This window comes from Mycteria americana, chromosome 5 (genome assembly GCF_035582795.1).
Source record: "Mycteria americana isolate JAX WOST 10 ecotype Jacksonville Zoo and Gardens chromosome 5, USCA_MyAme_1.0, whole genome shotgun sequence".
Lineage (NCBI taxonomy): Eukaryota > Metazoa > Chordata > Aves > Ciconiiformes > Ciconiidae > Mycteria > Mycteria americana.
Window position 1 is genome coordinate 54,120,292 of NC_134369.1, and position 20,506 is coordinate 54,140,797.

General features: G+C 37.9%; 1 protein-coding gene across 4 annotated transcripts in view; it reads right to left on the bottom strand.

The window, feature by feature from the left end:
• Positions 1-5,372: 5,372 nt before the first annotated feature.
• PTPN21 (protein tyrosine phosphatase non-receptor type 21) overlaps positions 5,373-20,506 on the bottom strand; it is a 44,118-nt gene continuing 28,984 nt past the window's right edge. For 3 of the 4 annotated variants that reach the window (XM_075503395.1, XM_075503392.1, XM_075503396.1), the window contains 8 exons: positions 20,100-20,184; positions 16,398-17,860; positions 13,930-14,067; positions 11,164-11,385; positions 9,826-9,954; positions 9,274-9,508; positions 8,554-8,714; positions 5,373-7,701 (listed from right to left, as the gene is read on the bottom strand). In XM_075503395.1, the coding sequence (XP_075359510.1) occupies positions 7,573-7,701; positions 8,554-8,714; positions 9,274-9,508; positions 9,826-9,954; positions 11,164-11,385; positions 13,930-14,067; positions 16,398-17,860; positions 20,100-20,184 (2,562 nt within the window). In that variant the 3' untranslated portion in view covers positions 5,373-7,572. The remainder of the gene's footprint in view (positions 7,702-8,553; positions 8,715-9,273; positions 9,509-9,825; positions 9,955-11,163; positions 11,386-13,929; positions 14,068-16,397; positions 17,861-20,099; positions 20,185-20,506) is intronic. The other variant, XM_075503394.1, reaches the window with a different exon arrangement.

Here is a 20,506-nt window from a genome sequence, read left to right on the forward strand (position 1 = left end):
TCTTGTACCAAGTCCTGGAGCTCTTGCCCAAGGAAGCTGCTGGCTGGTTGTGCCAAATCCAAGAATCAAGCTGGTTCCCTATCAGCCAGCTCTGGCCACCAGAAGGCTCCAATGGGGATTTTACAGTGGCTGGAAAGCAACAGCTACAGTTTAGAGCAATTGGGATTCAGGACAAATTTAGGTTTCTGAAGAGACCTTTGCCTCAGATCTAAAACCAGTATAAACAATAAGTCTGATCAGAACTAGCTGGGTGTTTTTACCATGTGCTTAGGACCCCAGGAAGTCACATTTCCCTCTTCTGGTTTTGAATCCATGTCAAATGAGAGAGCTTTGCCCACACCGAACATCGCACAGGACATTCCCCAGGATTTAGGAATTGATCAGACAAGTACATAGATAGCTGGTATGTCACTGTCTTACCTTAGGTTGATTAATGCCATCAAATTGAGCATATCTAGAAGACAAATTTTAGTTAAAAGCCTGGTCGTTTCAGATATAGTTAAGTGGGCAGAGCACTAGGCGTTTAGCAAAGACAAAGGAAATGCAATTGTCCAGTGTGAAATTGCAATGTCCAGCGTGCAATTCATTTATCATGATGTTATGAGGTCTTGTGCTGCACAGGTGTTATACAGCAAGCCTTTTGCACCACCTCCCTTTTTGTCAATTCTAAAATGAAGAAAAACTTCAGTGTTAAGTTATTGGTAGCAGCTCCAATGACAGTAAGAAAGTATACAATCAACTATTTCCTCTCTCACATGCTTTTGGAAAGGGTTTTTCAGCTTTCAAAACCTTATTATCCCTCCTCCACTTAAAGGTTACAGGCAAATTGAATGTTCAATACTAAAAATAGCTTTAGAGAATGCAAAACATTATAAACAATAATGATAGGGCAGCAGACACAAGACTTTCCAGCCACAAAGATGACAGCTATTAGCATTACACAGTACAAGCTTTATATTCCTACTGAGATGCAGGACAGTACTTGCAGTGCTTTACAAGAGGGAGAGCACCTTTGTGTACAGAAGGTAAAGTCCCAACCTAGAACTACACATGAAAACTAAGTTCTCTGATTTTTTCTTTTAATAATGGGACAATAAAACAACTCATAGTTGCTTCAAATATTTATTTCCATGGCAAAAATAGACTATAATATATTCATTTCACATATATTACATTCAGTAATACAAGCTTTTCTGTCTATGAAACACAATTTGTACATTGTTTTACAAACCAATTTCAGTTTTACAAGAATTAAAGCTGGTTTGATTATACATTTTTACAATATTGGTGGCAAGACAGCAAAAATAGACATGTTAACCACTAGCTTAGTACTAGAAAATAATACTTCATGTTTGCTACTGTTTAAACAAAGTCCCATTGAAATCCTTGCATACTGGCTCAAATGAAAATGGAAGAAAATGTAGCCAGATCCTGCATTTCTCTGATATTATGGACTCAATCCTACAAAACTGCTGAAAGGACTTCAAACACTCATTTGCTTTAACTGAATGAAGAGATTTCAGCAATGTGCAGGAGTGTACATACTTACTGATTTGCCAGGTCAAGCTTCTAAAATTTCCATCCAACTCCCCCAGATCAGCCATAAAGAAGACAGATATGTTGGGTATTTCAAAGCAATTTAAGAAAGTATCTTTGTAAAGAGCATATACACCTTGTCTGTCAGAATTATCCAGGATCAGCAAGGTGACAGACTGGAGGATTTTACATGGTTTTTCCCCATCAGGTTTCCTACCATTCTAAAAATTAATGGCATTTGCAAAGTCTTTGAAGTATTTTAAAAGTCTCCTAATTTTACCTAAATATTTCCAAATGGAAAAACAGCATTTAAATTCCCTTTATAAAGAAGTTAGGCACCTTCTGAAACTGTACTCATAAAATTAATAATTTGGTAGTTTTGATTGCCACATATCTCAACCAAAATAAAGTTACAGTATCTACAGACTTGCTCTCTAACTTGCCACAGGCTGGATCTATTGTAAACTCTATTCTTTGCATTTGATTTCTATCTTCGTTCCCTAATTAAAGCTGAAGAGTAGACTTCTAAAGAACAAATACACTGGAGGTTATTATTCACCACTGAACGCAGTATCATGTGGAAAATAGCAAAGAATAGAACCAAAGGCCATTTAGCAACTGTTTTTTGAAATGCTCACTGAAGTTAACAAATCTTTTTTTTTCAGCCCCTGTAGACCTTAAAATAACACATGTGATGCCAACAGAATGCACCAAGTTAGCTGGTCCCCAACAGGATCTCGCTAAGAATTTTTTTTTTTTTTTAACAGATGTGATTGCAACAGCTGTTAGAAGTTTAAGATATTTTCCCTTAGCACAGTATTATATTATTTTAATATCACTGTATTGCAAATGCTGCACTGCAATATAATTTCTAAGCACATGCTAAATTCCACATTTCAAGGGCCTGATTTTCAGCCCAGCCTTAACCTGGTGTAATTCACACCTACTGTAAACACCAGGCTGCATTCATAAAGTATTTAGACTTTCAACTCATCTAACCTGCATCCATTAGAAACTATCACTGCAAAATTGCATGTATGTCTATTCCCCCTGCATTTTGCATGTGTAAAACCAGAGACCACGGTTTGAAAAATCTGACCTTTAATAAGTAAACGGAAACTGAGCTGAGAGATTGCATTAAATACATTTGGAAAGGAAGATATGTAAAAGTAACAGAGCCTCTGAAAAAAATATTTGGAGTTTCAAAAATCACATTTTAAAAAGCCAGTAAAAATAACACCTATGACTACATATTCACTTACCCTACCATGCCATGAAAAACATACCATATGAATCAAACCCTTCTAGCAGCTCTACTGTGGATACGTTCCAAATCCTCCTCCAAATGCCTTCAGCCATTCCTCAAATCCTCACTCTCTACTTCCAACATTTTGTAGTTTCACAAGAGAATTTATTCCTAACTATCTCAGCTACTTTTCCTTTGAATGCTGTAGCTTCATGTATGCACATTCCCGCTGCATTCTTTTGGTTAATTCTTGTAATCTTTAAACTTAAAGCAGACATGCGAGTATTCATGCTTTAAGGGCTCAAGCTTTCATTGGCAATAAGCCCATTTTAATTCCTGCAATATCAGGAGGAGCTGCAGGAATTTTGCATCTTGCAGGACTGGACTCTGGCTTTGCATGACTTTGCAGTATTGGGGGGGGGGGGGAACCAAAAACCAAACCCTAAACTCTAAAGCACAGAGTTGTTAGCAACTGAAGTGTTGTTTCTTTTAAATTAACAATTTGAACTACTACTGAAATATAGTAATGAGTTCACTATTTTTAAGTCCGGGGTTTCAGTAACGCTACTGATATTAAAACTGAGGTCTCATTACACAGCTAGCTTGTATGATAAACGACCCTGCAGTTCCCAAGTTTGGTCCAGAGGCCATTGAAATCTATGAGCCACTCAACTTTTACAGCTGCTCCAACAAGAAAAATGTAGCAGCAGCCTCAGGTAGTCTTACTTATTAAATTTAAGAAGCTATTTTTGGAGAAAATTGCTCCAAATGTCATCCACTTGGAAAAAAAAAAAAAAAAAGATACACAGGATTACAAGAGGAGCCAAAAATACATTTCTCAAAATGCCAAGAATTTTTTCCATTTTAGTACACATTTATTTTACTTTTATTTGTTATTACTTTAATTTACTTTTTTCCCTAAATGTTGATGATAACTTAGAGCAGCTTTTCATCCACAGAAATTATAGGAACTCTGCCTTTCTTTCTCATCTGCTTTGAATTAAATGTATTTCTCGATATAAACCGTAGCACCCTGCACTTGTAGTTTTTACCGTTCACTTGTGCAAAAGGTATCATGAGAGCAACACTAAGGCATAAAACTTTTCCTGCTCTTCATGGGGGACAGCAGAAAAAAGGAGAGCACTGCTGTGCAGGCTGCAGAAAAGCTGAGCAGAACTCCCCTGTGTACCATGGAGCTTCTCCCTCACAGAATGGGGCGAGGAGTGATTTGCAGCCTACAGCGAAGCCTGCCAAGTCAGTGACATCTTTGCAACAAACAGGGCTCTGACTTATGTTCTTAGAAAAGAGCTGCTAGCCCAAGACTACAAAGATTCACTGGCCAAAAAATCTCTCATCAGACCAACCAAGAAAGAAATCAAATGTGCAGAAGCCCTTACTACAATTTGTGGGTTCTTCTCCTGACTCTTCAGAGAATTTGATCCTAAAAAGCATTTTCCACCTAGCCCACAAAAGACAGTCAAATCTGTCTCTTGACAGTATATAGCACCTTTATTTATCCCTGAGAGCTCTGACATCCCTAAAGATCAGCATCACCTTTGCCATTTACTGCAAGAATGTCTTCATACAACTTTTCTTACTAAAACAGTCAGCTCAAATCTTGCATAATAACCTGGTTTCATCCCCATAAAAACAGAAGTACATTTGGCAAAATGGACAGGCTTATAGTGGAATTTTAAGCTTTTAACAAATAAATCCACCTCCGATTCACACTGTGACTGGATTTGGACAGTGGATGTTCTTACGATGTCCAACACTTCATGAAGCACTCAGCGCAACTACACATAAAAAAGCATCCCTTTTCAAGGCTCAGAACAAACTGCTAAATACTGACTCTTCCTTTAAAAGCTAACTGAAAATCTAAACAATGGTTTTAAAATTAATTTTGTTACAGGAGGTTGTGAAGTTTATTTTCATTTGGTATCTTTAGAAGAGAAACTGCTCATTTTCAATTCTCACTTGGAACCATATGCTTACATACAAAAGCAATCCTGCTGTCTTTCAGTAGGAAAACTCACATAAAGTCAAGTCTATTAATGCAAAAACAGACTGCTGATGGACAGAACTGAAAGCTGAAGTGGAGGAGGTAGCAGTATTATGCTTAAAAAAATAAATCAAGACTGTGACTACCAGATTAGAGAGCAACTGCCTCTAAAACCGAAGACAACTTCTTTCAGCAAAACAGAAAAGAAAGCCAGAAGACACACATCTCCTCACCCACCTCAGATAATCCCATAAATTTTGGATTAAATTGCTTGTTTTAACTATTAATGCCTCACAGCTGATGTTCTGTCCCAGTAACTGCTGAACAGTTAAAAATTGTTGCTTGAAGTTGTGGTTGTATATAATTTCATTAAAAGCTGCATGTATCAGGTTATGAAGATCACAGTCCAAAGTTTAGAAATGGAAATGGTTCAAGCTACATTTTAGAGCATACCTTCCCATTCAAAAATATTTCTGAAGATAGAAGTGAACTGTGGCAAAAAGTAGCAATATTTTTAAAACACAGCATGATACAAATAGCTAAGTATGTTTCTTTGACATATCTGTGTTAACAGAAGTATTGAAATTGGTTTGTTTGCAAGATTTATACATAAAAGAATCAGTGTTCAGTAACTGGTTTCCTCTGGACTTCCAATTTTACATTTGGCAGTTAGTACTTCCTAGGCATCTTACAGTTACAAAAAGAACATTTTTTCCCCCCATCTGAAATATTTAATCTTACTTTTACTGAGAGTAGAACAATTCAGACTGCCTGAAAGCCAGCCAAATGCACTAGATTAATACAGTGTACTTTAAAGTAATACATTTTGTATAGAATGACATATTAGCACAATGTCATTTGGACCATGTGTTTTTCTTTGTGGAAGTAGCTTATTACAGAGGAAATTGAGGCAAGCTATTTATTATTCTTAATTAATGTTTTGGGAGACAATTACTGTTTTGAAGGGGTTTTAATTATTTTTAATAGTTTCCAAACCCTTGTTACAGCTTAGAAGAATAACATAATTTCACCAGTGATAAAAATTACTTTCAGTCTCATTTCATTTTGCTAAGCAGGTATCAAGGGAAATGGACACTTACACATGCCTGCAAACTGGTCTACCATAGGGTTTTTCTGAAATTAAACCTGATACCTACAAACTAATAGCTCACTTTTGAATAGGTATTTTCAACTCAGGATCTCAAAACACTTGAAAAGGCGGGTAAAAACCGCACTGTCCCTATTTGAAAACTGCAGGCAGAGGATTATTTAGGGATACTGTCATTAGACCAGACCCATGGGACAAAATGGAAACTACCAAAGGTACAACTCATCTTCAGGTCCATGCCACAGCCATTGACTCAGCCACCTACACAGCTACTAAAATACCCACATCTCCAGTGTTACCCCTAAGAGTTCTTACATTCTGTAGGTGTTCTCAAACAGCTTCTGTGGATATTCTTCCCTGCAGTGCTGCACAGCATTAGCAAAATATGTTCTAGTACTGACAAAATAATCTGGAGGATTCTACAGAAAATTCCAGTGCTTTAAAGGCTTTCTTGACTGGGAACATAAACATTTTTAATGGTCATCTTTGCACTGTGTAAACCAGCAATCATAGCTGCCACACCTCCTCCATTATGCTTCATACAATCATTTCCGCTTCGCCACTATGCACCTTCTTACTCCAATTTTGGTTCTCTCACTTCATCAACTTAAAAGGTTCTTCCTAAAATAACAAGTCAGTAACGGTATATTACCATATGAAACAATGCATGATTATAGTTTCTATGTTTAACTACATAAATAACAGAACAAAAAAGTGCTTAAAACATTTGCATCCACTTTGATTTCAGCCAGTAAAATCAAACTGTCCTCTAAATATATATGAATAATACTGAATTGTACTTTCTCTCTTCCATTTGTTTCCAATAACCTTGTAGATAATTAGAATATTTTTCCCCTGCTTGTTGCAGGTAAACATGCCTCTGCTCACATGGAAGTTATCAACACTTAACATCATCTTTCACTTGTCAGTTCTATTACATGGCACTACAACTAACTACCAATAGCTTCCCCTAGTACTTTCTGCATGATTTTTGAAAAATGAGTTCAAATGTTGTCAGTCTTCTTCTCTGAAAATATTATGCTGTTTAAAAAGTTTTGGGTTGTGGTGTTTTGGGTTTTTTTAATTAAAAAATGCTGAATATAAAAATAACTGCCCTTAAAGCAACAGCTTAAAATATCTAAGAACTGCTAATTTTGCTGAGTAAACCAGAGGAAACAAAAAGTTCATTTTAAAAAATATATATGTATTGTTCTAAATATAAAATTGAAAGCAGAATGAAACTGCATAAGACCTTGACATTCCCAAGGAGCAGGTTTCTCACCCCATGTGCATCTACAGATTTTTAGCTTTTGCACAGTTAACAATTATGTTTTAAAACATAACGTTAGTAAAATTGTGCCATGTACTTCCATTCCATAAGATACTTATTTTGCCCAGAGTAACACCACTCTAAAGAACGTATGCAAGTACTACAGACCAGTACAAGTAAAATCATTCCCTAATATGACTGCAGCTGACCATGGGAAGAATTTAGTCCAGCGAAGATACTGCTTTGCAGGGACTGTTACACTGACTTGCATTTAACAGTCATATACCATCCCTAAAAGGTAACTGTGTGATTCATCATACAAAGAAAACGCCAGTGAGAGCACATCTGCCTGGACAACTGTACTTTTCTTTCTGTAAACTCTTGCAGTGTCCCTTAGGAAGTGGCAGGGATTATATAAGTCTAGAACTTTTGAGAAACTGAATGAGAACTCCATAGACGAAAGTGTACTGCGAAAGAGTCTGCACCATCATCATTCTCTGCTGCCTCAACATGTCCAGCACTCGGGGGATGTCCAGCATCTGGGGGAAGAGAACAAACCATTACAAGTGACTGGTGAGCAAGGAGACTGGCTTGTGCTTTCTCAGCAGGAGGTTCAGAGCAGTACCAGTGATCTACGGGCAGAATCGCCTGCTCTAATTTCAGCTCTGACAATTCACTGTCCATGCCTGCAGTACGGACTGCACTACACCACTGACCATGCCTACCTCCTCGTCTGTGAAATATGCAGAACGTTAAACTTGCCTATCTCATGGGGTATGGGCCTTCACAAATCTAATGGCTGCAAAAATCGGTCACAGTGTTAGGACAGGGATGCACAATGAAACAATCAGTTTGTTGAGTCTCAGCTGGCATATTATATTATTAATAAACACTTTACAGCTGTTCATCTCTAGCTAAAAGCTGATAGGACCAGGTTTTATTCTATTAAACTACCGCTTTGTCCTCTGTTGAGACTGATACTGCAAATACTACACTTAGGAACAAAATATTTAATAACAAGCACAGAGACTACAACGCATGTTCTTGAATACTATCCATTAAAACTACGGCATGAAGTAAAAGTGGTAAAGTCAGGGTGAAATCCTGAAATATGGTTAGTAGCCTAGGGCATACCTTGTTCCACTCAGTGACTCAACAATTTATGGAGACCAGAATCCAAAAGAGCATTCCAGTACCCAGTGTGTAAGTGGGCAACTCTAGATTATCAACTTCTGTTGAACTGCCAAGAGCTCTTTCAACCATAGTTGTAAGGGCTCTTCCGAAGGCCACATCTTGGGAAAGCTTGGATGAACACCCATAAAATATTTATTAGGCAGGTTATTTACTCTTTCACTACCTAACATTATTTGAAGCACGAGAAAGAACATCACCTCATTGTGTTCCAAGCAAGCGATCATGATCTCCGACAGTATGACCACTCCTGTTCGTCCTACACCTGCACTGCAATGTACCAGTACAGGAGGATTAGAGTTTTTCGGATCCGCAGTGCTGTTCGTATGACGCCGCACTGACTGTATCTCTTCCAAGTATGCTGTTAAGTTCAACAAGATAAGAATAATAAATTTAGGAGATGAAGCCCCATAAGCCATGCTATTACGCTGTACGACCACCAGAAAAGTAGTAATTTAACAAATGACATCCCACAGAAAAATGATGCACTGTATAAATCACAAGTCATATCCCAACCAAAGCAATACAGATCTATAAAGATCATCTAACTTTAAGTCTTTCCTTGCTTTGTTCCCCTATTCCCCACCAAAGGCGGCTTGTGGCCATCTTGCTACTGCTGGAACATACTCAAATGTGTAGTATGTGATGCAATAAGGTTTTAATCTATATGAGCTTATAGTAAATTATATATTTGGCTTTAGACATAAACAGTCACTTTAACAAACTGGCAGACATATTCCTGCCAAAAATATAATTCAGTATCTCTTGCTGGTGTGAAGAAACCTTGTACAGCAGAATGCTTGGCATACTTATCAAAAGCTAATTCGCATATAGCAGCCATTTTAGGAGGTATTAAAAAAACCCCCAAAAACCACAAAACCAAAACCAACTCCAAAACAAAGCTATTAAATACAACTTACAGAGAAATCCCTTTAAATCCTCTGGACAGCCATGCTCTGGCCAGTCAGTATACTGCAGATGCCAAACTGTTCTCTCCTGTCCTGTGAGAAGATGTTTAATCTTCAAACCCGTAGTTGCATAGCAGCCTGAGTCAGTACGGAATCGTGTGGTAATCTTAAATCTTCCATATGTTACAGTGTTGTGTCTTGAACCAAGACGTGGCCAGTATCTGAAGCTTTTTTCTCGCCCACTTTCCTTAAAAGTAAAACACTTGCTTAACAAGAAAAATAAGAACACTCAATACAACTAATGCTCCTGTAACAACTGTATCTCTCCTCTGTTATGTACTACTACAGTGTTACGGTTTCTCACTGAGTAAACCAACTTTCCAGTGGAAAGAGTTTGCAGATTTACATCTTTCTGCCAAGGAAAGCAAGACAGAATGGCAAAGGGGTCACGAGAAATTTATCTTTCATTGGTCTTCTTGTTGCAGCAAAGATGCCCTTCCCCAACAGATCCTAACAAAATCATCGCGGAATTTCTGGGAGAGACCTGACTGAGTTCATACTCACTTCCTCTGCTGTCACCATAGCTATAATGGCAATCCCTTGTTCCCAGATCATCTGCCAGAAATCCTGACATGTATTCTGCAAAGGGCCCTGCGTAGCAATGTAATCCCACTCTATGCCACCAACAGAGATCTGTAAAGAGAAAGACATTAGATTAGTAATTACTGAAAACTCCCTTTCCCCAATTCTTAAGTCAGCCATTTGAAGATGCACAAACTGAAAAAAAGACAGCAACACTGCAGAAGTAGGAGCCCATTGTGAGTTATATCTGCCTCTCACTTTTTAGCTGCATCTTGTCACATTAGATGCAGAAGAGACACAATGTTTAAAATTGTACAGGCACATAGCTAAATAAATGTATTTTACATCATAAGCATAATGGAAAAGTGAGCAAATAAAATCGTATGTCTCTTTCATGAATTTAAGCTATTGTAGCCAATTTGGGTTTAGAGAAGCTTTCATTCCCTGGTGCTGTAAATGCTATTATATGCACTAAAAAGTCAGAATTAGCTGATGTTTCCTCAAAAAATATTATCTTGTTTGAGAAGGGTCAGAAGAGTTACTCAACGTTTGTGAATGAGTTGAAGAATAGAAACTATGGTACCATGTCAGTGTACAAACAGATTTATTAAAAAAAGACAGCAACACAACTACAACTGCTGCTTTGATGATCTCAACTCTTTTCAGAAGCCAATTGTAGTTGCACTTTAAGTAGGTAAATGCATTGAAAATTAATGAACTGCCTTGAAGATTCTTGATGTCACCCTGCAACTTCACCCTTTTTTAAACAGAGTAAAGAGCTAAGGCTGAGGAAAGGGGGCAACTGAAGATTATGAAATAGCAGATTTCCCCCTGGCTCCATCTGTTCCTCTAACCGTCCAAAGAAGCTTAAGCTGGGAGCTAGCTTACTGCCTGTTGTGCATCTAGTCCGAGAGTACAGAAGAGGAAGAAATAATAAGGATTGTCACTGCACTTCAAAAATATCATAATCGTTGCAAAGGATCCCAGTTTGTTATAAAGCTATTTGCCTTCTTAACTCTGGGAATAATGGACATGCCTTCTGTTAGCACCAATCCACAGAGAGACGAGACGGAGAGAGAAAGGAGACAGTAGATCAATATAGAAGCAAAATGCAGAAGACCTCTCCAATAATTAACCCTCCATTATTCTAGGTAGTGAGGAAAAACAGGTTCCTCCTTTCCCCAAAGAAACCTCTGCAGAAGAAGGGAGAGAGAGAGATGGAGGATTCACACTTATCTGACCAAACCAAAATTGATAGCCAAATCCATTTTTAGTTACCCCATGAACTGGAAAATATTTCTCCAGCAGTATTTCTCTCACCTTGATATGAGATGCATTGATGTAACCCGTGTTATTTTCTTTGGTTGGGACTAGCTCTACTCTGGTATCATCATAAGGAAGGACGTCCTGGAACCGGTTTCTTTCAGCATTTTCAGGAAGCCGAGCTATTGAGCACTCACCATCCATAAGTCTTTTTTTCTGAATGCGCTCATATTCAGTAAACACCATTCCCTGCTCTAACCGTTGTTCCAGAACTTTACACTGAAAGACAGAACACAGATAACCAAAGTCACGTTCTAAGGTGAGCCTATTTTAGCAGAGAATTCATGAAGGATAAAATGTATGTATTTTCCTCTCCTACATACTTTTTCAATGCTTTTCCAGCCACTAATGTTTTCACAAACATACCAGAATAAATTAGAAGCAACCCTAACCAGCAGGAATTTTGTTCAAGTGAAAATTAAGAAGCCTGTTATACTTCATTAGGTCATAAAGACTGTGGATACCACTGGTGAAAGAAAAATTACTTCATAGTTTCTATAGAGACAACCCAGCTGGGCAAAGAAATATTTGGCCAAACCAGATAGCTATGCTGTACTACAAACAGCCTCAAATACCTTTGAACAAGAAATATTCATTAATCCTCCTGCTTAATATAGCATGTTAGATTACATCATTTGCAAAGGTCTCCTTTAACTTTGTAATCCAAACCCAAAATTAAGTCAACTTTGCCATTTGGATGGAGAAAAACCCTAAAAATGTAAAACGAAACACTTCCCTCAGTCAACAAGCTAATAATTCACTACCAATATTCCACATTTTCTTAGGCTGAAGATACTAAACTTCGCATACAGCAGCAAAACCTTCTTAGAACCTCTTGCTGCATCTGAGGTATAAACCCAGGATTTTTTTCTACTAGTACAATTCAATCTGTTTTATTTAATAAGCTGCTCCCCCCCCCCCCCCCCCCCCCCCTTTATTCTTTCTAAACCAAGTTCTTTCTAAATCATAAGACACTTCTGGAATTTCAGCATCTCTTTGCCAACAATAATTAGAGGAATAATATGTAAGATTTCAGCCAGAAAATTTCATCTATGTCACATGTCCCCAGCCTCTCACAGCAACTGCTCTGTGGTATCAGGTCAGAAAAGTGCCTTGTATCAAATAACCATAATGCCAAATGTTGCAGAGGAAGGTGTAAAACCTCAATTGTATGCAATTTGCACATCAATACATCAACTGTACAAACTCCTTCATTATCTTTAGACTAAATTTCCTCATTTAAACTGATAACAACATGAAACTTAGCAATGAAATAGGCATTGAATCAACTTTAAAGTCGTATTCTAAAATATCTGTAGGCTGGACTTCCTTTCATGTCACATGTCTGCTTTGCATTGCCTCTTCTCAACTGTTTTAGGAATTACTCCAATTTCATGGTATCTTTTCTGCCTCTACATGACTGCCTGAAGAGAAAGTGTAGTGACACGTCTTTTTCATAACTTGACTTTATGGCTTCTTCTTTTACCTCAACACTTTGGGCAGAGCTAGCTGAATAATAATAATATGGCTGAATTTAATAAAGGTCAATCCAGGAAGAGATTATGGCTGTAAGTAAGAGGAGATAACCAACACAGGTACTAAACGTACAACTGTATCTCAATAACACAATATTAATTTTGGTCCCCTAGCATCTTTAAGGAGTGTATATATAGTTCAAAAAGTACTTCAACTATGTTGAAATGGAACAGTCAAATCTCCCTCCTATGGATCTCAGTCTAAGCCTTCATACTCCAAGACTGAATTTCTACTGTGTGACTTGCAATTAATTTTCTTGGTTTGTTCCTTAAAACTGCAGCTGGTGAGAGCAGGACTGTTCATTCAAGTTCTGATCCCTGCCCAGTGACTGTCAACAAATTGAGCTAGAAGGGGTCTGCAGCTGAGGATGCCCAACCAAGCTCAGAACTGGATTCTAGAGAGACCACTGGTCGCAGAACGTACAATAATCACCGTAGACCTTGGTGTATCAGTAGCTCCCTGGTCAGATGTGTGATGACAGCACTGTTCTACATAGCCCTTCGCAGGCTGGATATTGACTGTATTTCACTTTCCTGCACCTATTTAATGATAAACAAGGCAGGCTGAAGTATATTTACTGACATTGTTTACCCTGACACAAGCAGATGAAGTCTTATATTTCTCAAAGAATGATCCTCAAATTCTGGAACCTGATATCCTCTCAGTGATCTCAGATCCTTTACTGAATTTAAATTTTCTGCAGATCACACAAGTTCCATCTATATTTTCAGAGATCCACCTGAGGAAAACAGATAAATACAATCTGCACAAGCTGTACCCTGCAGATGCAATTTAACTACAAAATTTGTTGTAAAAACTGTATGAATTACTAATAATTACAACTAAGTTCAATCTCACACTCAGAATTTTAATTTTCATATGTTTTCAGTCTGGAAAACCCCAAATTAAGAGAGAAAACAGAAAGACCTGGCACAAAAATGTATCAGTAGATACTAGTTAATTTGCTTCCTATATGTTCAAAGGGTAAACTATAATCTGAATCACTGTCATCTTAAATCTTAAAGAAAAATCTGAGTTACACCCAATACTTCTAGCAATGACTTATCAATCAGAATTCTCATTCTTCGTTTTGTTCTATTCTCAGTATTTGAGTTGCTTTGAATCTGAAGCATTTCAAAGTCAACACAAAACACCATTCATGTGCATTTTATTTTGAAAAATCACTAGTGTAAAAGGGAAATCAAGCATTAAAAAACTTCAACATACCCGTTCATCATTTGTTGCTCTTGTTGATTCTTCCTTCCCCTCATCTGGCAGAGGCATTCTAGTCAAAGCTAGTCCATTTAGGGCAGCTAGCTTTAGAGGCCCTATTTTTTTTGCATCATTTTTATTCTTTTTCATACCCTGCAAAAGAAAAGCTAAAACTTGTAAATATTCTTAAATATCTGATAAAGTTATAAAGCAGAAACCAGATGAGTTCAATTAAGCAAAGGATACTTCTTTGAACCCTTCTGCAAACACCTCTGACTTTTTTTTTTTTTTTTTTTTTTTTATAAGCACTGCAGGGAGAGATTAGGGTGGTGGGACTACATTCCTCCAAGGACACAACAAGTCTGTCTTCATTCCAGACAGGTTAATGAAACTGCACGAGAATGACAAATACTGTTCCCTACAAAGCTCACAACTGAGGGCGTGAGGTGACAACTCTGGATAGTTAATATTCTTAGACAGAACTGAAATCACTTTCCAACCCCAAAAATACATAAAAAGGATTCCTTACGAGACTATTCAGTTTGCAGGCACTTTTCTTCCCTACAAGTGGGCATAACAATGAGCATATTACCTTTAAGATATTTGGATATAGTTAAATGTTTGACTAAGTTTGCAACAAACTGCACATACAAAACATGAACACAGAACTGCAGACAGATCTGAGCCCTGAACCAGGCCATAAATCTAAATTATTGAAGTTACCATTCATTATCTGAGAAAAATACCAAAGGGGGATTTTTATGAAAGAACAAATTAAAATGATTCTTTTAAAAAGTGTAAGAGAAAGCTTCATCATTCCTGCAGTTGCTAAGTTTGGTTGTTAACAAAAATACACTGAAAATGTGAGCGTATAGGCTGCTTGAATGATAATCAATGCTTTCAAAAGCTAAACAGTAGTAAGGAATGGGAAGACAAAGCTAAGAGGATGAGACCGCATTTAAAAGTGAAGAGAACACACACACAACAGTAGGAGTTAATTGAAAAGCAAAATGTGCAAACATTGGTAGGGGCCAGCTTTGTTACCAGGATATTCATCTCAATATTGAATACAGAAAGGTAATATTCTCTATTATGCAATATCACTCTTACTGAACGAGAAAGTATTTTACTGAGCACTTCCAGTGAAAAAGTTTTAATATCAATTTCATTTCAAAGGTTGACTTGAACATTTACATCGCTATCAGAAGGAAAAGGCAGGCTATTATTTTGGTAGACACATCAATGTCTGAAAATGTATCTTTTGGAGAACAAAATCCTAAGTGACTATCTAAATATGAATACAAGGAGAAAGGTATCACCTTTTTTTCCTATATCCACATAACAAACAGGAGGAAGGAGATTTAGAGAAACAAACATACACAATTATAAAATGAATTGAAGCTGATGAATGTTCATTTCATTGTGTTCAGCTCCATGTATAGCAAGTCTGAGACAAACAAATTGTGAGAGCAGTAACTATTTAAATACATAGCTTTTGCATAGGTTAGCTTTTGCAGCATCAGCTGTAACAATTACTACAGCAGTAGAAGTTATATGGTAGTTCCACTGCAGTCCAATTCATGCAGAAAACTATTTGACACTAACTCAGGCAGGCCAAGTTAACAACAATCAATTTTAAAAGGGAAAACAATAATAAAATGGTCTTCCTCCATTAGCACCTGAAATATGCCACAGACTACACAAAACTGAACAAAAGTTTAAAACAAAATGAGTAGTAAGGACTGCCAGGGAAACTGTACAGTCCCACACAGACCTTGATGTTTCTATGAAGTGGGAATTATAGGGAAGGCGAAACTTGCAGTTGTTCGCTATTTATGGCTTCATAAGATTGGAGTAGGAGAAAGAGACATGGCAAGCAAGAAATACCTTTAGTGGGATAAAAACAGCTTGAAGAGAAGGCAAAAGGGAAAGGATATAAAAAGGGGAAGGCATGGAGGAAAGAAGAGAATGCAAGGAAAGAATTTATTGCCTAATGCGTCAGGTCCCCCTCTTAGGTCAGAAGAAGAAAGCAAACAAATAAAAAAAAAGTAAACATTCAGCTACAACCGATTTTTCAGTGAGAGGAACATTAGAAAGCTGGTAGTGGAATGGAAAGAGTTGCTTCTGTTCCAGATTAAGGATAGGTAGGGCAGAATTTGGGATCTAGAACTGACTTTAAGTTAGTTCATTCTACAGGTGCTAGCCAGGTTAGGCGTATCAGATGGATGGAGGCTGCACAGCTGGATTTGTGTGGGAGGACTATACGAACGGAACTCAGACATGGCAGAGAAGGAGATAAAAGACAGCTAAGCAAAATTAATAAGGGAACAACAGAAAAATAAAGGTCAAGCTTAAGGTAACTTAACTCACATGTTTTAAAAGCATCTTAGGTTGATTAAAAAAAACCCGCAAACCCCAAACAAAACCCCCACATAACTCCCGCTACACAACAACCCGAAACAAGAGGAATAGTATCCACTTACACCTAGCGGGGGAAGGCCTTCCACAATATTCTTCTTCCCAGACAAAAGATCAGACACAGGTCTCTTCTTTACTGAATCTTTCCTTACTCTGTATCTCCCTGATGTTGTAAGATCAGATTCTGACATAGATGGAGTAAGCAGTCCTTCCCCTCTTCTCTGTACCTGGCTTTCTACTAGTAAATGAATGGGGCTTATATCTTTCATTCTCTTTTCTGTCTCTGTGATATGTAATTTAGGCTCAAGAATATGCAAAGGGCCAGCAGATGAAGCAACAGAGCTATAAGGGTAGTTCAGTACTGAATCATGAGAATAACCACCCATAACGGATGAAAGTTGGGTTTGATCTTCAGGGAGAGGAGAAAGACTTGTAGTAGCCTTGTTTTCTTCTTCAAATTCTTCTTCCTCACTACTGTGAATCAGCATAGTGGCATCTGAAAGGGTTTTCTTATGATCACAGTTCACACCTTCTTCTTGCTCACTTTCTTTTTGCTTTGTTCTCTCCATCAGAACGTTGGGCTGTGACCCTTCGGAGATAACTCTTGGAAGAGCCACATCTGCTGCAGAAGCTGACATGGTCCTCTCTTTAATTCTTATTCCTTCAAAGCTGGGAGTCAAGCCTGCTATTTCAATACTGTTCCTTTTCTGCAGCTGAGCATGGCGTGCCGACGTTAGAGGTTCACTGACTTCCTGAAGAGAATGTGCCACAGGCAGGCTGTCTTCCTGAAATGTCTGGACAGAATGGTGCACTCGCCTTGTGATAAGATCTGGATTGCTGCTGCTAATGTAGATATGTCGTGAAAGGTCTGGAGTACTATTTGCAGGTCTTGGGTACGGGTATGGGGGAGGTGGTCGATAGACTTGGGTCTTCATTATATTTGGTGCTGGATAGTCCTGAGCCTGGAGCTGCACATTTGTCAACTCAGGCACACTGACTGCCCCAACAACTGGGCGTTTTTCAGCAGGATAAGGATAGGGGGATTGGCTATGAAAACTGTAGTTCAGGTTAAATGGATAATGGTTAGATTGTGGGGAAGTGAAGTGAGCATGCTCTCGTATTTCAGGCTGACTGTAAACTAAGGCATCAGGCCTGCTGTAAGCATATGAATTGCTGATGTTAAGATTTCTCATTGAATGACTCTGCCTATCTGCGTGCACCATTCCCCTGTTGAGCTGTCTCATCACAGTTTCATAGTCTGGCGTGGGACGATAAGAAGGCGGTATCAACGCACTATGTCTATGTGATGGGACATAATCAGTTCTGAGGACATCGCTTCCAGTAATGCTTGGGTTTGAGGACATGGGGGACGGCTGCAAGTAATGTTGTGGATTGTTCAAGGAGTTTGTGCTATGTGCACTATAAACACTACCGTTGCGGATCCGACCACCGTAGTCATGAGGGGCTCTATCCAAGCTAGTCTGAGAGTGACAGTAGTATCCATTCTGATTGCTCACAAAGAGGTTATCTGAAAGCAAAGTTTAAGAACAATCTTTATGTCCAAGACATCAAACAAAAATATCCTCTATTAAGACATAGCTAACCAATGTTTGACAATTTCAAAACCTCAGTTATTCTTAGCTATGTATTGAAATGGGAAGGAAAAAAAAAAAAAACCAACCCCAACTTTTTTGTTGTTGTTGATACCTAAGGTATGTATACCAGAATAACCTATTATGTTCATTTAGATGATGCAAATTCCTATTTGAAAACATTGTCTCAGTTTAAGAATGGCTTTCTTCTGTTTAGGATAGGTTTGCTAAGTTTCAGTCCATGTTAAACAAAATCCGTATCAATCTTAAACGACACTAATTGAAAGAAAGAATGTCTACACCAGGGTTTGCACTAATCTAATGAGACCAGTTTAAACAGCAAAAAAGAAAAAAAGCAAACAAAAGCAGCACCAAAAACCTAAAGACACCTCCACAACAACCAAACAAAAAAACCCCCTCACTCTTCTTCTCCCCCCCAGGCCATAACTAGATATAGTACCACAAGACCTTTAAAAAAACCAAAAAAACACAAACAAACAAAAAAACCCCCACACCCACACAAATACACTTTTCTCCAGAAATTTTGGAGACAGTTTAAACTACCACCATAAATTGTTTTCACATTAACATATACCCACTCTCATGGATAAATAAAATGATCTAACAGTTTATACATCCAATATACAGTTAATAATTTAGCCATTACTTCATTGGATGTACAATTTGCCAAGCTCCAGAAGAGAACAATTCAGTAATTGCTTTAGATGCCTTTCAGGATTTAACTCTTCAGATTCACCAAAATAATTGCCACACTTATGTTAATGAATTTGCTGACAATCAAAAATTCTTTTGTTTGTGAAAAAGTTGTTCAAAACTAGGACGTGTGCAGTAGCAAGTATCCAGCAATAATTCCAACACTATACTGGAAAGAATTAATCTACATTCTGAATTTATATACCTGTACCTTCATAAATACTTGTGTAACTCTATTTAGATAGAAAACATGCTTATTCCCTTACCAGTGAGTTGTTAGAGTATTTTTTTATGCATCTGACTTGTAGGACTGGAAGGTCCCTATCAAAACTGAGGCAGCTTTGCAAAAAGATTAGATTAACCCTTCTTATATTATATTATAAAGATTAACCCAGGGCAGCGACTTTGTTAAACGCACAATGTGTAACAATCAAAAAAAAAGGAGAGAAAGCAGCCATGACTCCCCTGTAGACTGCTTAGATTAGGAGTGTGCATCCCTTGAGAATTCTAATTAGGGTTTGCTTGGGGTTTTTTCTTTGATTTTTTCAATCAAATGTATACCAATTCCATAACTTGCAGACTTCCTTAGCCTTTGAATTCCCCACCACCTTGTAGTCTAGCGAACTCCGAGAGAAACTTCTCTCTTCCCGCACCCTGGGTTAAATAATTTTTTTTAATTGTCTGAATTGCCTGGGGGCTCAGTTGCTCTTTGCAGCTATTAAGATCCATATTGACAAGGATCTCACAATGCTATAACGTACCAGTTTGGTACGTGAACCAAAAAAACGACTGTCAGCTTAAACTCACACAAGGGACCACAGTCTATAGTTGCTGTATATGTTACCATAACTAACTTTGCTCATATCCCATAGGAGAGGATATGGAGGAGGAGCAGCTGAGGGAACTGGTGTTGTTTAGCCTGGAGAAAAAGAGGTTCAGGGGAGACCTTATGGCTCTCTACAGCTACCTGAAAGGAGGTTGTAGCGAGGTGGGTGTCAGTCTCCTAAGTAACAAGAGGTAGGACGAGAGGAAATGGCCTCAAGTTGCGCCACGGAAGGTTTCGATTGGATGTTAGGAAAAATTTCTTCACCGAAAGGGTTGTGAAGCATTGGAACAGGCTGCCCAGGGAAGTGGTTGAGTCACCATCCCTGGAGGTATTTACAAGATGTGCAGATGTGGTGCTTAGGGACATGGTTTAGTGGTGGACTTGGCAGTGCTGGGTTAATGGTTGGACTTGATGATCTTAAAGGTCTTTTCCAATCTAAATGATTCTATGATTCTATTTCACATTAGCCTATATGCCTAGAGTAGTAGCAAGCACTTCAATGAATGTTGTAGTACAAACCTATCCCATGTTCACCCTATGAATTTATTCAGCTCTAGCTAAAATAGCTATAAATGCAAATTATAGCTTTTACCTTCTAAAGGTGTGTAGTATGGCCTTAGATATAATGAACTTACCTTGGGAGGATGCATATGGTTCAGTATAATGACCATTGTAATGCAGCTGAGGTGGTGGAGGCATCATATAAGGCTGAGGCTTGGGCTTGGAAAGCAAGCATCTTATTGTTAGTTAAAAACTCATGATTTATTTTAAAAATAAGTCTTGAAGATTTTTTTTTATATATAATGTATAATATTATACATATAGTATATAATACACACGCACAAAGCCTTAGTCTTAAATCTTTTCTAAATTTGCAAGGTAAGTTTCTCCTGCGAGGTCGTACAAGAAACAATTTAAAAAAAAAAAAAAAAAAAAAGGAAACAAAACCACACACCACCAACCCAAGACTGTATCTTGCCATCTCACATCTAGGAGTGTCCTAAATAAGTATCCTAGAGACAGAGCAATCAAACTAAAAATA